The sequence below is a fragment of the Aegilops tauschii genome, unplaced genomic scaffold, assembly GCF_002575655.3.
Source record: "Aegilops tauschii subsp. strangulata cultivar AL8/78 unplaced genomic scaffold, Aet v6.0 ptg000616l_subseq_263:174507_obj, whole genome shotgun sequence".
NCBI lineage: Eukaryota > Viridiplantae > Streptophyta > Magnoliopsida > Poales > Poaceae > Aegilops > Aegilops tauschii.
In genome coordinates, this window is record NW_027332853.1 from 23331 (window position 1) to 46496 (window position 23166).

Sequence of the window (23166 nt, forward strand, 5' to 3'; positions counted from 1 at the left end):
TCCAAATTTTCTTTCATAGCCATGTTTGGCACATGTGGGTCACCATGTAAAAGAAAATTTGGGTGATTTGGAGGTGGTGCAAAAAATCACCTTTTTTCAAAAACTGCCTTAAGTTAGACCAAATGGTCCCTCCGGAAGGCGGTGATTTTTTCGACCACCTCCAAAATTTCCACTTTTTAAAATATATTTGAAATGGAAGATTCAATCTTGCTAACTTATGAACATTGACAAAAAAGATTTTCAAATTTTTCTAATTCTTATAATATATTTAAAATGGAAGTTTCAATCATGCTAACTTATGAACATTGACAAAAAAAGATTTTCAACATTTTATAATTTTAAAAATATATTTGAAATGGAATATTCAATCATGCTAACTTAAGAACATTGACAAAAATGATTTTCAACATTTTCTAATTTTTATAATATATTTGTAATGGAAGATTCAATCATGCTAACTTATGAAAACCTCAAGTCCATGTATTTCACTTTCTATCCTATGTAGATAAGGCTTGTGTACTTCTTTATAAAAAACATTTGTAATGGTAAGACAAATAGATGCGACAGATGAAAACATCGACAAAAAAATTCCATGCTAATTCAAACGTTATATTTTGCAAACACTACTTTTTCTTTCTAACATTTACTCGTTCTTTTTCTTATAAATCAGTTTCAGTTAACAAATTCAAATAAATAGGATAATTTCTTTCTTGGATTTCACGCTTTTATTACAAAAATCCCTTAAATCTTCATTCCATTGTTGTTCTTCACACACTCCATTACCAAGCACATGGCCACTGTATGCAGCATGTCTCGTCAGTCAAGCAACATTGAAGCACCTACTGTGATCATTGCAGCATCAGAATATAAACACTGCAACAAAGCATAGCTGATCTGCATCTAGACAGTTGATATACTTCAGAGACATACTAGATTACTTAAGAGTCTGCCATACTACAACCTTCAAACAGTTCACAACCACTTCCACCTTCCAGATTCATAGTTCACAACCATACTAGTGCAAAAGTAAAACATCATCAACTATACTGATGATTAGTACCACTACCAGCTTCACAGAGGGTGACTAGATGGGACCCATGGCCTTCAGGAGGGCTGCATGCTCTGCCCTGATCTTCACGTCGCTCCCACACTCGTCGCTAAACCGCATGCATCCAACATAAGGTGCTCATACAGCCCATCCTTGGGAATTGGCTTAGTGGTGTAGTATGGGCACCTGAACTTGCCCCACTTGTAGTACGCCGCCTTCCCCTTCTCACTGATCTTCTTGGCTTCATGCTAAATGAAGGACTTTTGGTTCCACTCTTCCACCTCATCTCCAGAGTTGTACTGCACATACAAATGATTTGCATAAATACATACTTCCCATTTAGAGTAATGTAATTAACAAACATCAGATAATTGCCATTTACTGGAATTTAATGAACAAACAAACATAATAGCCCATTTACAACTAATTAATGCACAAACAACATAATAGTTCCATTTAGAAGAATTTAATGGACAAACAACAGAATAGCAAACTTATATGCATTCATATATGGTTTCATGAAAAAACACCACACATAACTCATTTACAGCTAATTAATGCACAAACAACACAACTTTTAGAGGAATTAATTGGAAGTATAACAAAACTTTCCATTTTAGAATAATTTAATGGACAAAAAACACAATATTTCCATTTATATGCATTCAGATATGGTTTCATGAACAAAGACCACAAATATGCCATTTAGAGCTAATTAATGACCAAACAACACAACTTTATGATATCAATGAATAAACTACATAACATTCCAATTTAGAGGCATTCATATAGGGCATCATCAACAAACAACATCTCACACAGATTAATAAACAGACAAAAAACAACTTGGGGTCACCTCCTCGACGTCGTCAGAATCAGATGGGTTGTTGGACCCAGCAATGGCCAGCTTCCTCTTGGTGCCAGCAGCTTCCTCTTTCTGCAATATAAGTAATTCAATTATACTACTAACTACATAACACAGTATGCAAAGGTCAAGCAATCTGCAATGTGCTTCTAATAATCTAAAATGATACTTTGACCTAAAATTAAACTGTACCCAAAGGTCAAGCATTCTACAATGATAGCTTGGTCAAACTAAAATTTTAGGTCATGCTGACTGTGGTCCTTCAAACTATAATGCCAGACTGGGCACCAACACTAATCTTGTGAGTGCTCAGCTCTCTGCCAATGGAGGTAGTACATTCTGCCAATCAGTGAGCCATTGTGGTTGACAACAAGTAATTGCATTTAGTTCATCTGCTCATGCATGTAATGTACATAGTGGTGCATCAGCTGCCCTATTCTCTGAACCTTATATTAGATGGTATATTGTAATGCCATGAGCTTTAGGAAAGGAAATCTTTGTGCAATTTTTGGTGCTAGGTGTGAAACTATTTCATATGGCATTCATGCATGGAGTTATGCAACAAGAATTTAATATGAGTTGGTCATCTGGCATAGTTGCATGTCTAGCAAACCTACTTATGGTTGACTTTATAAGTACAACAATCCTACAGATCAAAAATAAACCTACCTACAATTTTAGTTTATGGATAATGAAGTGAAGCTCCTAACTATTTTGAAATTGCGCACTAGTTAAACGTACCGTGTTCATTTCAACAATTAATTGATAGACTTCAAATGAAGAAAGTAGGATTTTAACCTCATTTGTACAATAACAACTTTAATAGATACACTGGGTGGCTGCTCAGCCCCTGTCGTGGCCCACTGAGGGAATATGCACAACAAATCTAACAACATATACAGGACAGAACAAAATCTGAGCACATGCGGCAATCCAGATTCTAATATAAAAAACCTAACTCTCATTATGATCTCTGTAGCATTCAAGCACGAATCAACTACAAAAAACCCTAACTCTGAAATGGGGTTCCCTATTCAATCAAAAAACCCTAACAAGCAGAACGGGGTGCCGCATTCAATCACAAATCTACTATAAAAACCCTATCTACTAAATCTTCTGCTTATCAACTACAACTATGAAAGGAGGGGAACGAGAAGCATTACCACATCCACCACCTGCTTGTCGCTCGCCTCCGCACCTACATCCAGTGCGCCACCAGACGCCGTCACCACCAGGTCCGGCACGACGGAGTCCGAGCCCACCACCCCCTGCTCCACCAGATCCGCCGCCGCAGCGACCAATCCACCGACTGCGGGTGCAACATCTCCCGCACCGCCGACGGCGACCACTTCTTGGACGGCATCTGCCGCGGTGTTCGCGGCCTCGACCACAACTCCGTGCGCAGTGGCGGCAGCGCCACGACCTTGCTCCATCGAAGCCTAAGAGAACCCGCCGGAGAGAGGGAGGCGGTGGGGTTGAGCGAGTAGGCGCGGTGGCGGGGCGATGGAGACGAGGGGGAGACGATGCGCCAAGGAAGGAGGGAGTGAGCCGATTTGGGGGGAAATGGTGGGGGGATGCGGCCGGTGGTGGTCCCCCCCTCTTATAGGATGGGACTTTTTTGGAAGTTTTCATGCGTGGCGTGGCCCATGGCTAGCCCACGACCGCCGCACGTGACAAGGGGAACGTGACAAGGGAAAACGAAACGCCCACGTACAATACATGTATACCCTCAGCGTACAAAAGTAATTGGGCCGATGAGGGCTCGTACAGGGCTCTACGAGTGAGGGAGTCCTGGATTGGGGGGTCCTCGAGCGTCCGGACTATGTTACGTGGGCCGGACTGATGGGCCGTGAAGATACAAGACAGAAGGTTCTCTCCCGTGTCCGGATGGGACTCTCCTTGGCGTCCCGATATGAAGATTCCTTTCTCAGTAACCGACTTTGTACAACCCTAGTCCCCTCCGGTGTCTATATAAACCAGAGGGTTTAGTCCGAAGAGGCAATCATAATCATACAGGCTAGACTTCTAGGGTTTTAGCCATTACAATCTCGTGGTAAATTAACTCTTGTAATACTCATATTCATCAAGATCAATCAAGCAGGAAGTAGGGTATTACCTCCATAGAGAGGTCCCGAACCTGGGTAAACATCGTGTCCCCCGCCTCCTGTTACCATCAACCTTAGGCACACAGTTCGGGATCCCCTACCCGAGATCCGCCGGTTTTGACACCGACATTGGTGCTTTCATTGGGAGTTCCGCTGCGTCGTCTTCGAGAGGTTCGATGGCTCCGTCAATCATCTACAACGATGTTGCCCTGAGGGAGGTCTTTCTCCCCGGTCGGATCTTCGTATTCGGCGGCTTCGCACTGCGGGCCAACTCGCTTGGCCATCTAGACTAGATCGACAGTTGCATCCCAGGTCACCAGATTAGTTCTAGGAATCTGGACTACGTCGCGGATATCCGAGGAGACTTGATCTCCCAAAGATTCACGACCCCAACCTCCGCTCTGGCCTTAAATCCGGAGCGCATCATCGGGCCCGAAGGCGGGATCCCTGAGCCCGCCGGACTGTCAGCGGCCGTTGAGCCCGGCACGGGAGAGCCGGACTCTTATCCGGACACCGGCTCCGAACCTTCGGAGTCGATATCGTGTGAGCTCAACCCAGGAGTTTTCTTCCCGCCGTGCCCCACAAACTCTCTTTTCCCTGGCCAAACTTTGCCCTTAAGTGAGGCACTGGACCTAATGCGATCCCTCGTTATTACAGAGGAGCAGCGTCCGAACCACGCCCAGCCCGGACTAGGGGCTATGGGCGGGGAATTTTACATCCCACCCTCCACCCACTTCATAGCCACTGTTGAAGGCTTAACTGACATGCACGATTACGGCTTCGATGCCGGAGAAGAGCAGGCCCAAAACCCGCCGCCCGCCGGACGCTGGCCGGCCACTTCTTCGTACGACATATACATGATGGATACACCCAAAGAGGGTGGCGACGATAATGAGAAAAATCCAGTCGAGGATATACCTCCTGAGACACAATCAAAACGTCGACGTCCGCAACACCGCTCTAAATCACGCTGCGGAAAAAACAGCAATACCGGCACAGGAGAAAATAATACTCCAGACGATGCCGAAGACAATGAAGACCCCATTGAGCCAACTTCCGAACAGGGTAAACGGGAAGATGGGCGATTCAGCCCTAATGAACAGGCCGTAAACAAAGACTCGGAGGACAACAATTATCTTCCGCTCTCCGAGGATGAGGTGAGCCTCGGCGACGAGGATTTCATCATGCCTCAGGAACCTCTCAAGCAGGAGCGCTTTAAGCGCCGGCCAATAGCCACTGCAAGGAGCCTGAAGAAGAAACAACAGCAGCTTCAAGATGACCAAGATATGCTCAATGACAGATGGACTAATGTCCTGGAAGCCGAGGAATACGGCCTCGAGCGCCCAACCAAAAGTTACCTGAAGCACAAATTGTTACCCCAATTCGATGACGAGGCTCTGGAGCCCGTACCATCAGCGCGTAATGCGGCTGACCGACCACCACGTGGACGGGACAAAGCGGCAACTCAAGACGAACACCAGCCCGTACCACCTTGCCGTAAGGGCAGAGACACAACAGCCCGGGGTCATACATACGACCTGCAGCAGGACCTGGACAACAGAGCAGGTCAGACCAGATCGATCTACGGATCACGGGGGGGGGGGGGGGGGGCGCCCCGACGCGCGACGACGGCCATCTAGCCGGACTTCACAAACACAACCACCACTGGGCCGAATACCGCAGACGAACTCCATCCGAGCTATGTTACGACTTGGTCCGATACAGAGGTGCCGCACACCCCCTTTGCTTCACTGATGATGTAATGGAACACGAGTTCCCGTAAGGGTTTAAACCCATGAATATCGAATCATACGATGGAACAACATATCCCGCACTATGGATTGAAGATTTCCTTCCCATATCCACATGACCCGCGGTGATGACCTCCACGCCATCAAATACCTCCCACTAAAACTAAAGGGATCAGCACGGCACTGGCTAAACAGCCTCCCAGAGGACTCCATTGGCAGCTGGGAAGACTCGGAAGACGCCTTCCGCAATAACTTCCAAGGTACATATGTCCGGCCTCCGGACGCCGATGACCTAAGTCACATCATCCAGCAGCCCGGGGAGTCGGCCAGGAAACTCTGGACTAGGTTCTTAGTTAAAAAGAACCAAATTGTCGAATGTCCGGACGCCGAAGCCGTCGCGACCTTTAAACATAGCGTCCGGGATGAATGGCTTGCCCGCCACCTCGGTCAAGAAAAACCAAAATCCATGGCTGTCCTCACCGCTCTAATGACCCGCTTTTGCGCGGGAGAAGACAGCTGGCTCGCCCGTAGAAGCAACAACACCATTGATCCGGGCACTTCCGAAGTCCGAGACGGCAACGGTAAGCCATGACGCAATAAACATAAACATTGTAACAATAATGAAGGAACGCAGGACACGGCGGTTAACGCCGGATTCAGTGGTTCCAACCCCGGTCAACGGAAAAGGCCATTCAAGGAAAACAGAGACGGACCATCCAATTTAGACAAGATACTGGATCGGCCCTGCCAGATCCATGGCACCCCCGTTAAACCAGCCAATCACACCAACAGAAGCTGTTGGGTCTTTAAACAAGTCAGCAAGCTTAATGCCAAACAAAAGGCGAAGGGGCCGCCCAGTGACAGTGATGACGAAGAGACTCGCCAACCAAACACCGAGGGTCAGAAGCAATTCCCCCCCGAAGTAAAAACAGTGAACATGGTATACGTGATGAACATCCCTACAGTGGACTGCAAGCGCGTGCTACGGGACGCCTGCGCCATAGAGCCAGTCGCCCCAAAATCAAGCCGATGGGCAGCCCGCCCAATCACTTTTGATCGCAAGGACCACCCAGCCAGTATCCGTCATGAAGGTCCGGCAGCTCTCATCCTCGATCCAATTGTCGATGGGTTCCATCTCACGAAAGTCCTTATGGACAGCGGCAGTAGCCTTAATCTACTCTACCAAGACACTGTCCGCAAAATGGGCATTGATCCTTCAAGAATGAAGTCCACCACAACTACCTTCAAGGGAACAATATCCGGCGTAGAAGCCCACTGCACGGGCTCAATTACATTGGAAGTCGTTTTCGGGTCACCAAACAACTTTCGAAGCGAAGGCTTGACCTTCGATATTGTCCCGCTCCGCAGTAGCTGCCATGCACTACTCGGGCGTACCGCTTTTGCTCGTTTTAATGCAGTCCCACATTACGCCTATCGCCAGCTTAAGATGCCCGGTACACGCCGCATCATCATGATAAACGGGAATACGGAATGCTCCCTCCGTACATAGGAGCATACTACGGCTATTGCGGCCGAAGTACAAAGTGGCCTTATCAAGCCGCGCATTTCGTCGGCCGTCAAGCCGCCGGTCTCCATTAAACAGGACCGATCAACCTCAGAGCTGGATTAGCAGTTCGGCCTCCATCGTCCGCCCCATATAGCCGCGAACTTTGTACCGCGCATACATAATTATGCACTTAAAATACCCTGGTCACCAGCGGAAGCACAATACGGACAAACCTACAATGCGGTCTGCACTCTACTAGTCTCTTTCCTTTTTCTAACTGTTTTTTATCTTTTACCACAGGTGACTATTCTTGCTGAGAAGTCCTTTAACCAAGGCAAGGCAGCGTAGATGTGCGGCAGGAGGACCAAATGCTTTTTGTAGACCGCACTCTTTCTTCCAAACCTGTAGAGTGCCCTTTTTCTCAGCCTTCGATCCCCGGCATGTCAAATAGCCTTGGTGGTAGCGTTATAATCTTTAAGATCGCACTGGACGTATCGTTCAGATGCCAATCAACATAACCCGCATTCAGTATTCACTTTTCTCAAAGAACTGAATTTTGCTTCTGTGGTTATTTCACGCACGCACCTTGGCATATATTGCCAGGGGCTCGATATGGCAATATATGAGTTGCCGTCAAGTCCGAACAGCTTTATATCATACTTCGGCATCACGAGTTTTGGCCTTATATGCATCAGCTCCGAATCATGTCTTTGGTCAATAGTTGGGTTGCCCGGCTCCTGTGCTTACTATCTTACGTTCCGCTCTATCAGCTAGGGTAGTAAAGGGAGAACTACTGCGATTGTGTCCTGGTTTGTCCGGATGAGCACCTCAGTAGAGAAAGCCGAAAACTGACTGTCATGATGAGGCGAGAGCTGGTCAACCACTCGCTGACTCTTCGGAATCTTCGCGATTCCTTCCGTATTACAGGAAGGACCATTCTTCTGGTCACGTATGTAAACGCACATTATTCGGATAACCGCGTACATACCAGGGGCTATATCATAGACCCACCGTCAAACTCCTATGGCTAAGTGAAAGTATTAAAGCCCTATAGTCTGATTGCTTGGTTCGCCGCATTGACACCTCCTTAATGGACCAAGACGTTGGGTCAAGAGTGATCAAGTTCTTTTCCGAACACCCCCGCATTATACGCGAGGGGGCCGAAGCCGACAACTGGTAAACTTTCAGATTATATAAAAAACGGCCGCACATGAGGCACCAAAAACTTTGAGGCAAAAGTATAAAAACATAGCCCTAATATATCATAATATTGTTTTTACAATTTGGTACATTTCACTCAAACATAATATCTTTCGAGCACCGACCCTCTATAAAGCGGGCACCCTCTAGGACATCCTCAAAATAATGCTCTGGCGTGTGATGGTCCTTGCCCTTGGGTGGACTTTTCGTTGCAATATCAGTGGCCTTCATCTTCGCCCAGTACGTCTTGACGCGGGCAAAGGCCATCCGTGCACCTTCTATGCACATTGACTGCTTAACGGCATCGATACGCGGCACCACATCAACAAGTCGCTGCACCAAACCGAAATAATTATTCGGAATTGGCTCAGTCGGCCACAGCCGGACCACGACGTCCTTCATGGTAGATCCGGATATCTTGTGGAGCTCGGCCCACTGGGCCATCTGTTCGTTCAGCAACAGCAGATGCTTTGGCATGCTGAATTGTGACCAGAAAAGCTTTTCTGTCTCATGTCCTTCTTGCGCTTGGAAAAACTGGGTCGCATCGGAGACACTCTTCAGCAAGTCAAAAAATGCGTCTGGAGAAATCCACATTTGATTAAGCGGGGCATACTTCGGATCGCCGAATTTAGTTTGTAATAAAAAAGGCTTACCGGCCGCGATCTCCCCAGCTTGCCGGATCTCCTCCCGAGCCGCTCTGGACTCGGACCGTGCTTCCCTCGCCTCTTGTAAGGCCTTGTCAAGATCGGCCGTTCTGGTTTTGTTATCTTCCTTGAGAAATTCGCATCGGCTGGTGGCATCCTTTAGCTCAAGTGCCATAGTAGATATTCTCACCTCGCACTGGCGCTGAGCAGCCTGTTCGGCTTTTAATTCAGCAGCTGGCCTTTCGGCAGCCGCATTACTCAACCTGGCTTGCTCCTTGGCCCGGGCAAGCTCAGCCCGAAGGGTCTCAACTGCGGCGGCACTATCTGCAGTTATGCATATCTCAGTATACAATTCCCAGCGTCATGCTCATATTATAGTACTTGCATATACTGACTGCCCCAAAGACATACCTTGCGCCTCGTCGAGCCGCCTGTTAATCAACGCGATGTCATCATCCGCCACATCAAGTTTCTGCTTTAGATCTGCAACCTCTGTAGCTTGGGCAGTCGCCAGGGATGTAACAGCCCGTGTTCCAATTAGTCAGATTATTTCCTGGGCATATCTTTCTTGATCCTCTGACCGCCTCCCTTTGGACGCCAACCAGAGTCTCAGGGGCTACTATCTATACACAGGCGCATTTTGCATTTATAACACAATTGAAAATATTACATTGCATACCTCGAGGCCTCTTAGCAGGCCCATGAAGGCTTCATTCAATCCGCTTCTCGCGGACAGAACCCTCTCAACTACCATACCCATTAAGGTACGATGTTCCTCCGAGACAGACGCATGTTGCAACATACCCATCAATGTATCCGGCGCCTCTGAATTCCTGGGAACGGCTGCGGGAGTACGGACACCCTTCGAAGGGATATGCTTATTCACCCCTAGAGTCGTCCCCGGCTGTAAACCGGATAGTCTAGGGCCTTTATTGTTGGTCCCCGTAGGGGCCGCACACCCCGGACCCTGGACGGCCGAAGTATCACCTTCGGGCCTAGTCTTCATTGTCCTTCGCACCACTTGTTGATCGGGAGAGATCCTCCGGGACGACACCTCGGAGTCGTCTGCCTCATTGGACGGGGAGGTCTGCGGAGGCGTCTCGCTTTCCATCATCTCCGGAAGAAGATCCCCCGAGGAGGAGGACTGTGGAGGAAGGCTGCATGCCGGAATGCAAACATATATTTTAAATGTTACCCTTGCAACCAGGAAAGAACGAGATATGTTTAAGACACCCTTGTTCACTTACGATTCGGCTAAGGGCTTATCCTTACGGAGGAACCGCGTGACAACGTCGTCTCCCGAATCGGAACCGCCTGACAGGGATATCTTCCCTCGCTTAGAAGCCTTTATCTTCAATTATTCGGAGGCGGTCCTCTTCTTCCCACGGGGAGAAGGGATGCCAGTTTCTCCTTCCCTTTTGTCTTCAGAAGGGGGAGTTCTAATCTCCCCGGACATGGTGTCTGGCGTGCCTCCAGAATGAGGGCCACCTTGGGCCTTCTTGCTCTCCTCGTTGTCTTCCTTCGCCGACACTTGATATGGTGCCGGAACCAGCATCCTTGTTAACACCGGATCAGCTGAGTCTTCGGGAAGAGGGGCCGAACACCTAATTCTCTCCGCCTTCTTTATCCAGCCCTGGCCGAATATGGTTTTCTCAGTATATTGTTATGAGATATTTAACTAAGCTGTGTTCAGGAGTTGAGTGCTTATTAAGGTATCCGGATGGTTGCAGTCAAGGCCAAGGTCTTCTGTAGTATCCGGCCACTGTTTTCGTGTCCCGAAGAATAATTTCCACATTCCTCTGAGCATCGTGCCAAAGAAGTGCTGAAGGGTTCGTGGTCCTTCCAGATTGAGCTCCCACATGCGGAGAGGCCGTCGCTGGCACGATAGGACCCGGCGGACTAGCATTACTTGGATTACGTTGATAAGGCCGGTGTCCTTTTCAATGAGGCTCCGGATGCGGCTTTGCAGCGTCCGCACTTCATCAATTGATCCCCAGTCCAGCCCCTTATTAATCCATGATGCAAGCCATAACGGAGGGCCGGATCGGAACGCAGGTGTAGCTGCACACTTGGTACCACGGGGTTCAGTGATATAAAACCACTCCCGCTGTCATAGGTTGGAAGTTTCTGTGAAGGAGCCTTTTGGCCAAGGAGTATTGGTGAGTTTGCTCACTGTAGCGCCACCGCACTCCGCTTTTTTCCTGTCGACTACCTTCGGCGTCACATTAAAGGTCTTGAGCCACAAGCCGAAGTGTGGGGGAATACGGAGGAAGGCCTCACACATAATGATGAACGCCGAGACATGAAGAAAGGAGTCCGGAGATAGATCGTGAAAATCTAGCCCGTAATAGACATGAGCCCTCGAACGAAGGGATGAAGAGCGAACCCTAGCCCTCGGAGGAAGTGGGAGATGAATACGACCCTCTCGCCGGATCTGGGAGTAGGAATAACCTGCCCTTGAGCAGGAAGCCTGTGGGGGATTTCCGCGGTCAGGTACCTTGCCGCCCGGAGCTTCACAATATCCTCCTCTGTGACAGAGGAAGCCATCCATCGGCCTTGAGGACCGGGTCCGGACATGACTGGGAAACGCGAAGCAATTAAATTGAACCTTGGGTGCTGGAACTCGAGGTTGGAAAGGTTGAGGAAAGGGTTGGCGTAAAGGAGAAAGACGTGTCTTAGCCCCTTTATAAAGGCGATGAATATCAAATGCCTCCTCCTAGGCCTTAAAACCTGCCTATTCCTGAGGAATCATGCCAACAGAACGGTTGGGTTACCCACGCCCGTATTGATGAAAAACCCGCAATAAGGGGACACAATCTCTGCTTTGACAAGACGTGCCAATGAAACCGCATCTCGAAATATGGGGCGGCAGGCTAAAAAACGGTTCGAAATAATAACCGGGTGGTGACGTGATGTCACGCTATTAAAAGTTGTCAGCAGATTGGACTCGTGAAATATTATACTCTCTGCGGTTGTGTGTGGTATTTGTTTTGCAGAGTCGGACACGCTTCCTGTGTTCGGAAGGCTATTTTGGAGTATTTGGAGAAGGAACCCGCCTTTCAATGCCGAAGACAATCTGCGCGCCGAACACATCGTCATTGAAGCCTGGTTCAGGGGCTACTGAGGGAGTCCTGGATTGGGGGGGTCCTCGGGCGTCCGGACTATGTTACGTGGGCCGGACTGATGGGCCGTGAAGATACAAGACAGAAGGTTCTGTCCCGTGTCCGGATGGGACTCTCCTTGGCGTGGAAGGCAAGCTTGGCGTACCGATATGAATATTCCTTTCTCTGTAACCGACTTTGTACAATCCTAGTCCCCTCCGGTGTCTATATAAACTGGAGGGTTTAGTCCGTAGAGGCAATCATAATCATATAGGCTAGACTTCTAGGAATTTAGCCATTACGATCTCGTGGTAGATCAACTTTTGTAATACTCATATTCATCAAGATCAATCAAGCAGGAAGTAAGGTATTACCTCCATAGAGAGGGCCCGAACCTGGGTAAACATCGTCCCCCGCCTCCTGTTACCATCACCTTAGACGCACAGTTCGGGACCCCCTATCCGAGATCTGCCGGTTTTGACACCGACAACGCGCGCTCTACGCGGACATAAAAAAGACGATCGTGCCCCTCTTCACGAATCGTTTTTGACAGATCTCAGCCATCCTTGTGTTTCACGCTCCGAGCGTTCATTGGGGGGGGGGGGCACCGGAGCAGAAACGGTCAATAGAGTGCTTGTGTCTCTGGGCGCGAACAGGCACGGTGGGTTGTCGCAGAACAAACACCCCGTGTTGTGTGCAGCCGCAGCCGGTAAGGGACCCGTCGAGGTTGAAAATCAAGTTGACAATAGGTAGGTGGCCATGTCCCGCACGTTGGACGGCAAGGTCTGGTTCTAACCGAGTGCATCTCCGCCCAGGCTGAGTAGCACCTTGACGTGATTGGCTGGATCGAGTCACCGTGAGTACGCGATCTAGTCTCCCGTCTCCTAGCTACCCGCCTGACCGGACTCGGAGGCTGAGTGAGGAGGACACGAGCCGCCACTCGTCCCAAACCTCGTGCCACCGTGAGCAGTGAGCACAGCGTGCCGGTGTGGATGTTGGAACTAATCTTGTTATTAGTGCTGATTAGATCATGCATGCATGTAGTTGACATGTGACACTAAAAGCTGCGGCTGTGTACCAACGTAGAGACGTGATCACGTTTACATGGAAAGCTAGTAGTGTTGGTTAGTGCATGCAGGATTAGCCTAGTCGTGGAGTTAGTTAGTGGCCTAGAGAAAAGGTCGTTGCAGTTGAGTGGATGGCTGGACATGCATGCATGTAGGAATTAGTTAGTGGGGTTAGCAGCGCCGAGTGTGGCGGCTGGCCAATGTGTGCGTGCTGTTAGTGGCCGGGCATAGCGGCCGGGTTAGTGCGTGTGTATAAGTTCCTGTGAGAAACCATGAAAGAAGTGTGTGTGTGTGTGTGTGTTCTCTTGTGTGAGAGAGCTCGAGGTAGAAGAAGACCGGCGCTGCAAGGCGGCGGCGCCAACAGTGGATAGCTGATTTGAGCGGCAATCTGCAGGATCTGCAGCCGCGGCATGTTGGGGAGGTCCGAGATGCAGACCTCACACAGCCCGCACGCTGCCGTTCTATCTCTGTTCCGCCTCTCCCTACCCTCCCCCCTCCGTATTGGTTTCAAGGTGGATGATGGTGTGACCTGGAGGCGCTGGCCACGTTCAGATTAATGATTTTGAGATGCCAACGATGGTAAATAAAGGTGAGCAATCATATCTCTTCGGATACAGTCGATGCGAACGAAGACATATTTAATCCTAACTAAGCGTTCAACCAGAAGATCGAGAGTCACACGGCACTCAGTGCACCGTTTGGGACATAGTTTCTCGGTGCAAAAACATGATGGCATCAGCAGATGATAGATGACGTGGCTTGACCATAGCTAGTTAACCAATGGTGGGTCCAATCTGTAAGTCTATAAGGAAAAGTTGATGTGCCTGGGTTGTTGATATGGATAGCTTGCATGTTAAAAGAAATAAGATAATGGGGATGAACTATTTAGGTATTATAGATCTGAGCATAGGTGAAGTCAGTCGACTTTTCCCGCGACAACATGACTGAGAACAAGACACATGTCAACCCACCATATGACAAAAAAATAATTGACTTTAACCTAAATGGAAAACAGTCTACTGAAGATTAGACAGTCCCTACAAAATTGTACTCCCTCCGTTTTATAATGTAAGACGTGTTTTTGACACTAGACTTTATGGGACAGAGGGAGTAGAAAATAGGCTTGTTTCTCCATCCTTTGATCTGCACTGCCAAGCAAATGTGCAACTGCTGAGCTACTACGTGATACAGGGATATCTACTAGTACTTCCAATATTGTATATTTAGACTTGTAGTATTGAGAAATCCTTGAGTACTCTTGGCTAACATGCTTTTATCGATCTTGTGAACTGCAGAACTCAGATATTTTGCAACCTGACTGTATCCTTATTGAACTGAACAGGGTTCAGACTGGCCAAGGAGTCTCTTGACTCTAAAAGCTTACGCAGAGAAAGAGCAGTTAAACCAGAAATTAGGACATCTCATAATTCACTGGCCAAAGAGGAAGACGTACGGGCAAGACAACGCAAGGGATTCATCCTCCTCAACCCACCTTTCCAGGTCAATTGCAATAACGAAAAAACTGACACGTCATAGTCTAGTGCTCGTTACTAATCGCACTTCTTTTAGAACACTTATAACTAATCACACGTACATATGGGTTAGCCCAAAGCAAGCCACCATCCATTTGGCTGAACACAATTAGCGTGACATAAAACCCTTCATCGAGTGCCGGTACTACACAATTAAGATAACATTCATAAACTGCCAATCATGGAGGACCCTAATATTAGAAGTACTAGTACTACCTACTGACAAAAAAGGGTTCCCCGCTTTGTATTATAAAGCAATCAACCGATACAACCAACGATAGGTGCTGGACGAAAGTAGCACAAATACGCCCAAAAGAACCCAAAAGGAAAATACAAAAGAAACAAATGCTGACAACGGCGGATCGACAATAACGAAGAAGCCTCGCGACCACTGCGTCCAGTGGAAATCTCCCACCGAGCTCCTAGACTCCGAAGCGCCGGTACCAATTAACACCTCCGAGAAGGGACGCGATGACGACGACGCTGCTACCAAGGGTTTCCCCCGGTATGCGGCCAGGGGAGAGGAAGGGTGGCCCCCGACGCCCTCCAGGAAGGTCTGGCGGCACTCTCAGGCGCCACCGCGTCGGCGTCGGAGTGGCCGGTAGGGATTTCTCCCGATCCCAACCTTCACCTTGGGCGCTCCGGAGCCCGCCACCAACCGACCCCCACCCTGCGCCAACATGGTCTTGAAGCTTCCACGCTGTCTTACCATGGCACCACGAAGTGAGGTCTGCACAACGAGGAAGAGGAATCGGGACTAGCGGCAGCAGCACCGTCGGCACGCGGGAGGGCTCAGCCTCCACTGTCAATGACGGTAGCCGATCGGACGCAATAGTAGGAGCATACCAGGCCCATGGTCCCATAGGCCCAGCTGAGCACTCACTTCCCGTAAAGCTCCCGCCAGGCACGCCGTCGGTGTCGCCGCCCCCGGTCCGAGCTCCTCCTCCTCCCCACCGTGCAGAAGGCGACGAAGCCGCGCCGGGGGCCGGCCTACTAGGACCCAGATGGATCCCGCAGGGCCCCGATCGCCGCCGTCCCCTGCCCCAGAAAGGGAAAATGCGCGCGCAGGGACAGGAAGTCCCGCCGCCGCCGACAACACCTGGGCCAGCGCCGGGGGTGGCGGGGGGGGGGGGGAGTGTTGAGTAAATAGGCAATTTTTCGATTAATATAATCCATGAGTAAATCACTACCTTGGCATTGACAGAAATAATCACATATATCGATATTCAATCATGCAAGCACATACTCCCTCGATTCCTAAATATAAGTCTTTTTAGACATTTCAAATGGACAACAACATACAGATGATATAGACATATTTTAAAGTGTAGGTTTACTCATTTTGCTCCGTATGTAGTCATTTGTTGAAATTTCTAGAAAGACTTATATTTGGGAACGGAGGGAATACTACGCTAATTGCAGACAGATCTACGTATAACGCTAGCATGGCTAAAACAGAAAACAGTAGGAGCGGGATAAACGAGTTATACCCTCCAGTAGGCCATGCAGAGGCCGCAACGGCGGTGGTAGCAGCTGCGTCCTCGGCGGCCTTCTTGTCGGCCTCGAGCTTCTCAACGGCGAGACGGTCGGCGTCGGACTGAGGGTGGTGAAGGCGATGCGGACGAAGAGGAAGCAGACGAACGGATGCGAGCAGTTGCGTAGTTGCTTCCCAAAAACCTATTCGTCTCTCTCCCGTATAGGATCCGGGAGGCGGGGTTTTGGAGACCTGCTCTCCCGTCGACCGTGTACGCGGTGGACGGGATGGAGTCACCGGCGGCAACAACATCAAAGGAACGGCGACTGTCGTGCGCGTGGAGCAGATGTGATCTGTTCATGGCGGCTAGGGTTAGGAGACACCGCACACTTATGTAGGCGTTCGAGTCCGTGACAGTTCATGATCCGACGTCTCAGATCGTGGCCCAGCTGTCAGAAAACTCTTTGACTTGCAAAAATAAGCACGTAGGTGTGAGCTCGGCTCGGCTCATTCCCGCAACCCGCGGCGCGTCGTGACAAGGCTGGCGGCGGAGGAGTGTGTGAGGGCCTCTTCTCTTCTCAAGCTCCAATAGCATGTAGAAGGGAAACCCTTATAAGGAGGTCCAACTCCTCTCCAACTTCCGGGGTGGGACTAAACTTCCCATTACACCTAGTGCCAATAAACCCACATGGGCCCTTAAGAGATTTTTTCAGAAATTGCTATATGGGCCTAAAGCTCATCCCAAATTTCAGCAGGGAGTTGGGGGTGGACCACCGAGAGAGAGAAGGGGGCACGCGTCGCCCCGGCCACCTCCCGGGGAGGCGGCACAATGGCGGATCTGGGAGGGGGGAGAGGGGTGGGGCTGGGTTCGAGTGACCGGCGGCCAGCGGCCAGCGCGCGGGAGGGGGGGCTAGGCCGGCCTGCGGCAGCGGAGGGGGGCAGGGAAGGTACCCTAGCGAGAGCTAATTCCACTGGCTTTTAATACTACCTTACTCCACCGTGGAAGGTGATAAATCATGTAGGATTAGAAGAATGAAATTTCTTTCCATTAATGTTTGTCATGCCCGAACCATGAATCATGCATTAAGTTATAACGTTTAATCTCTTTGTAAATCAACATATGCTAATGGGCTGGCCCGACAATTTTGATATACTGCAATAGCAAGATCTAGACATGATCCAGTTGCCATGAAGCATGGTGCCATAAGTCCTCCATTGCTAGCTTCCCATACAGATGTCATTAATTTATGCCTGAAAGAGAAATAAATATATAATTAAGCACAAAAGAAGACATAATTGGGTGATACCAGCAATGCTAACATATAATCAACATTATATAACACCATAAAAAGCAGAACAACGTCATCATAGGGAAAATAGCTACGCACTGATATTCTCCAGCACTGATTTTGTCCATCATTTTACAAGCTTAATTAGAGTTAATTTGGTTGTGTAGAATACAAAAGCAGAAGACCCTAAATCCGAATCAAAAAACATTGCATGGCGTAGTAGTACATCCTATTGTAAATCCCAGTTCAATTGTTCTTCTTTCATATGACGGAAAATTGCCGTAGAACAATTGTTCTGCATTTTCAGGGTTAAAAAACTATTATATAGTATCAAGTAGAATAAGATTGATGACGTTTGTACCCCAGTTCGAAACTCTTGTTTCACCTCCCACTCTGGTCGTCTACAACCTGTAGATGGGTAATCTAGTCCTTTGTTCCTACAAGCACAGAGAAAAAAAGACAACCATGGTTAACCAAGTGTATTATAAATAACAATATGGTTGCTATTATCATGCACCAAAAAAAACCCACATATGTACGTACCAATGCGCGGGAGAGCAGCAAGTTAAGATATGACACATAGGGCTACGGGGGCCTTGTGCACGGCCATTTAGGCTGCTCCGATCTAATGCCCGTGACCAGGTGCGGTTACTGATATGGTACTGTGCAAAACGGTTCTTGATCGGACGGTAGTAGACAATAGTATTGGCCTCGACGGTAGGAAATGCCTTGGAAGATACACAGATATTCCTTTGTCCCATGAATATAGTGTTTTCTCCGATGTCTGTTACCGGGATAAATTTCCCCAAGACAAGATCGGCAAGTCTATAGACAGTAATATGGGATAGGAAATCGTCGTCATGGCAAACCACTAAGATCTCCGAGCCATGCTCTACCAGATAGCACGAGTAGAGGCGCTTCTCTCTGGGGCATGTGAAGATCAGCTTTGGTGTGGCTCGATGGTGGTACGCTGCGTCCAGCTCGAAAATCAATGGTGAACCCGTCACATCGATTTCTGGAATATCAACCACGTATAGCTTGCCGTGTAATGAAACCGGATCTGACCACGCTGGGCATTCCCAACTGAGCATTGTCCATTGCATGTCTAGGGAGGTAGCCACAGCCACACCATCAAACATATTAAAGGTAAGCAAGACAGTGACGACTCCTGCAACAAACGAAGCACACGTAGAGATGAATCTCATCCGCTGGAGCGACCAATTTGTTCCCCCGGGCATTTGTGTGGCGAGAGTGGTGAGCCGTGGAAGCTCAACAATGTCACGGGTGAAAGGGTGTAGAAGACGGATGGCTGCGTCCTTGTCCCTCTGGAGGAGGAGGAGGCCACAGACAGAATCAAGAATACAGTGGTTCCTGAACAATGGCAGACAGACGCGGACAAAGGCACCTGAGTCTAGGTTAAAGAAGCGGATGTAGCCACCCAGCTCCGGATGTCCAGGGTAAAGGCCACGGTCCTCTGGGAACATCATCCAGCGGCGTGGATGGAAGCACGGATCAACAACCCCGCGGCCGCGTGGAGAGAGCGTGGCCGATCGCCAGTGCGCGCAGACGGCACGGAAGCGGACGTAGTCCAGTAGATCTCCTCTGGCCAGCAAGGCCGACGCGACCAGGCAAACCAAATCTGCATGCAGCGACTCCCAGGCTGGCCAGGAATATGCGCCGGAGCACACGTCGCGCGATGTGGTGCACCGGGTTGCCGGAGGCAGCTGGGAAGGAGACATGCATCTTCGTTTTACTGCGGGGAAGGTGGTGGAATGCATCTTGTTGTTAACTATGGCTGAAGTGACCGAAGTCGGCGAAATCGACGACGGAAACGAAGCCGGCTCGTGAGTTTGAGAGGCAATGCAAAACGCCGCCGGTCCAACTTGATTTGCTTCGGCCGTAATACCGTATTCGCTTCTACACATATATATAATGAAGAGCATCGACTACTTAATTATCGATGCCTTGTGCAATAAGAAAAACTAATGATTATGTTGTTCAAAACGGATACGAATCTGATGCGTGCAAGATAAGGACTCGATCGAATCCAGTTATTCTGTTTTTTCTTGGAAACTGGTTGAGACGAGTTTTTCTTTTTTTGCAAAATACTCTTTATTACTAAAAAATTATGGAGTACAATCTCGTAGAGCAACAGAGCCGGACCCTAGCCAACCCATAGTTCGACCATTAGCCCTACCAAAGTTTGCCATGGAATGACTAACACTATTGCCACTACGACATATACGAGTAATAGAAGAGTCACGTTCCTCCATACTTTGCTTGATCTCTCTGATAATACTAGTATAAATGCCCGTGCGTTGCAACCACTAGTAGAAAACAGGGCTTTGGCTGGGGCCTGGCCAGCCCATTAATCCCGGTTCTGTCACGAACCGGGACCTATGGGGCATACGTCCCGGTTCGTGCGCCCACGGGGCCGGCCGAGCCTCGGGAGGCATTTGTCCCGGTTCGTGTGGACCCATTTGTCCCGGTTCTAGGCACGAACCGAGACCAATGGACCTCGTTCCTGGCCCACAGACATTGGTCCCGGTTCGTGCCTAGAACCGGGACGTAAGGGGGTCCTTTAGTCCCGGTTCCAGCTATGAACCGGGACCAATGATTTGCCTATATATACCCCTCGCCTGCGAGCAGAGCACTCCACAGTGCTCTGTTTTTTCTGGCCGGCGAGGGGAGAGCTTTGTGGTGCTCTAGCTCACCTCCTATGCACATGAGGTGTTCGATAAAATGCCCGAGCCACACTAGTTAAGCTTTCTCCTCTCGAAGCTCGACCTCTAAGCTCTATTTTCCCCGAGATTTGTCTAGATTTAGCGGTCCGTCACGTCCCGTCCCCGTCTTTACTGCCGTCGATCGCCCGCGCCGATCTCGTCGCCGGCACCGCCGTGGTGAGCCTCTTGTTCTTATCTTCTTGGGAAAGAAAAAAAATTCTTACTTTAAATAGATACTTGTCTAATTTTTTTACTTTTATTATTGCTTGTTATTATATGGTGCGATGGTTTTGGTATCTGCCCCCGTCGGCCCTCGTCCTGGCTATGATTCAGATGTGGTATATATATATATATATATTATCTTTTATAACTATTTGGTTCATTTATTGTTTATGACAATTATGCCCATCATGTTGACATATATTTTATTTATCTAGGAGGTAGTTGAACCGGAAATTCCAACCGACCCTATTGTCGAGAGGTTAAATTTAGTTGAAGAAGAAAACAATTACTTGAAGGAAAAAATAAAAAAATTGAGGAGGAAAGATGATATTGGAGTTGCATGTTGCGGATGTCGTCGATAATCACAAGATCAAGATGGATGCAATGCAGTTGAAGATTAGAAAGATTAGAAAATATGCCATTCATACCGAGGCTTGGTATCATTATACCGTTGGATCAATTGTTACCTTGGTTGTGATTATGATCGCATTTGTTGTTGCATTGAAAGGTTTTACATAGTTTCAATGTATGGTTTAACTAGATGCTCTGGACAACTATATGTTGTTCAATTTGAACTATGTATGTACTTTGTTTTAATGTGATGATGAACTTCTATTAATTTGGTCACTTATCTATCCATGTGAATCTGTAATGGTTTTTGACACACGTAATTATATATAATGCACGCAGATGAACCGGCAATGGATGTACGATGACAGACACACCTCCGAGTACATTAAGGGCCTGCATAATTTTCTCGAAGTGGCTGAGGCAAACAAGCAGAATGGTTTTATGTGTTGTCCATGCCCTAAACCTCTCAACTTTTTAGCACATGCTATGTGGGTGAAATGATGATATCATGCCAACTTTCAATCTTTTCAGAGTTCATTAGAAATGCTTTTGAATTTCAGGGTCTTATAGCGCAAAAAAAATCAATAAATGCATGAAAAATAACAAATGAAGTCAGAAAGGGTTGAAAATTGATGATGTGGCTTTGAATGGTGCATTTTGAACACACAAAAAGTCTAGAGTTCAAATAAGTTCAAAAGAAAATGAAATCCCTTTGTAACAGATGAGTTTCCGTATGAAACCCTGATACTTCGAAAGAGATTGTCCGTTTTGTACACGAAGTGCATCTAGTTTTTGCCGTAACCCTCTCAACTTTTTTGCACATGCTATGTGGGTGAAATGATGATACCATGCCAACTTTCAACCTTTTCAGAGTTCATTTGAAATGCTTTTGAATTTCAGGGTCTTATAGCTAAAAAAAAATCAGTAAATGCATGAAAAATAACAAATGAAGTCAGAAAGGGTTGCAAATTGATGATGTGGCTTTGAATGGTGCCTTTTGAACACATAAAAAGTCTGGAATTCAAATAAGTTCAAAAAAATGAAATCCCTTTGTAACATATGAGTTTCCGTATGAAACCCTGATACTTAGAAAGAGATAGTCCGTTTTATACACGAAGTGCATCTAGTTTTTGCTGTAACCCTCTCAACTTTTTAGCACATGCTATGTGGGTGAAATGATGATACCATGCCAACTTTCAACCTTTTCAGAGATCATTTGAAATGCTTTTGAATTTCAGGGTCTTATAGCTCAAAAAAACAGTAAATGCATGAAAAATAACAAATAAAGTCAGAAAGGGTTGAAAATGGATGATGTGGCAAAAAGTATCAAAGTATTTTCCGTTCAGAACATTATAAATAAAAACAAAATAAAATAAATAAGTAGAAATAAAATAAAATAAATAAGTAGAAACAAAATAAAATAAATAAGTATAAACAAAATAAACTTTAATAAATAAGTAGAAACAAAACAAAATAAAATAAAATAGCAATAGTAAGTGTTTTGTTGTAAGTAGAAACAAAATAAAATAAATAAAACAACAAAGAACACAAAAAAGTGCCACCTACTGGGCCACCACGGCCTGAATACCACTAGAAACCCAACCATGGGCCAGGATTCAGGCCCGCAATAGGCCCAGTAGGCCCACATGCACAAAGTGACAGGTAGGCCGGAAAGCCTGTAGTTGAGAGGAGCTCGAGAGGGTGGGCGCAGCAGCGCTTATAAACCACTCTCGAGCTCTCTCAGCTAGCGAGGTGGGACTAAACTTTTGGCCGCGATTGGCAGCACAAGGCCTTTGGTCCCGGTTGGTGGCACCAACCGGGACTGAAGGGGTGCATTGGTACCGGTTCATGGCACCAACCGGGACCAATGCCCCCCTTTAGTCCCGGTTGGTGCCACCAACCGGGACCAAAGGCCTTCGCTTCCCGTCCTTTGGGCTGCTGAAAAGAGACCTTTGGTCCCGGTTGGTGGCACGAATCGGGACCAAAGGGGGGGTATTCGTCCCAGTTTGTGCCATGAACCAGGACCAATGCGCTGTGTATATAAGCAGGACTTGTAAATTTTTCAGTTTCATCGACCATTTACCCCCTGATGACGCCCAACTCATCGACGCCGCCAGGCTGCCCGTGCTCGCCGTCGCCGCCCCGCGGTCGCCGTCGTCTTCGCCGCCCGCTCCTCGTCGCTGTCGCCCCGGGCCCTTGCCCTGCCCCGACGCGCCGCCCCGCGCCCTTGCCCTGCCCCGACGCGCCGCCCCCGGTCCGTGCGCCCCTGTCCCGACGCGCCGCCCCG

The 23166-nt window shown here is 48.2% G+C and overlaps 1 protein-coding gene across 1 annotated transcript; it reads right to left on the reverse strand.

Annotated features, from left to right (window-relative positions):
* Window positions 1-18006: 18006 nt before the first annotated feature.
* LOC120963198 (uncharacterized) lies at window positions 18007-22581 on the reverse strand. The gene is made up of 2 exons (XM_073506255.1): window positions 18173-22581; window positions 18007-18020 (listed from the first exon to the last, which is right to left on the reverse strand). The coding sequence occupies exons 1-2, from the start codon at window positions 19524-19526 to the stop codon at window positions 18007-18009; spliced, it is 1368 nt and encodes a 455-aa protein (XP_073362356.1). The 5' UTR covers window positions 19527-22581.
* Between the last annotated feature and the right edge of the window lie 585 nt (window positions 22582-23166).

Bases quoted from the DNA above. Each gene is read 5' to 3' on its own strand.
- LOC120963198 (XM_073506255.1), bottom strand. From the start codon at position 19,526: ATGCTCTTCATTATATATATGTGTAGAAGCGAATACGGTATTACGGCC.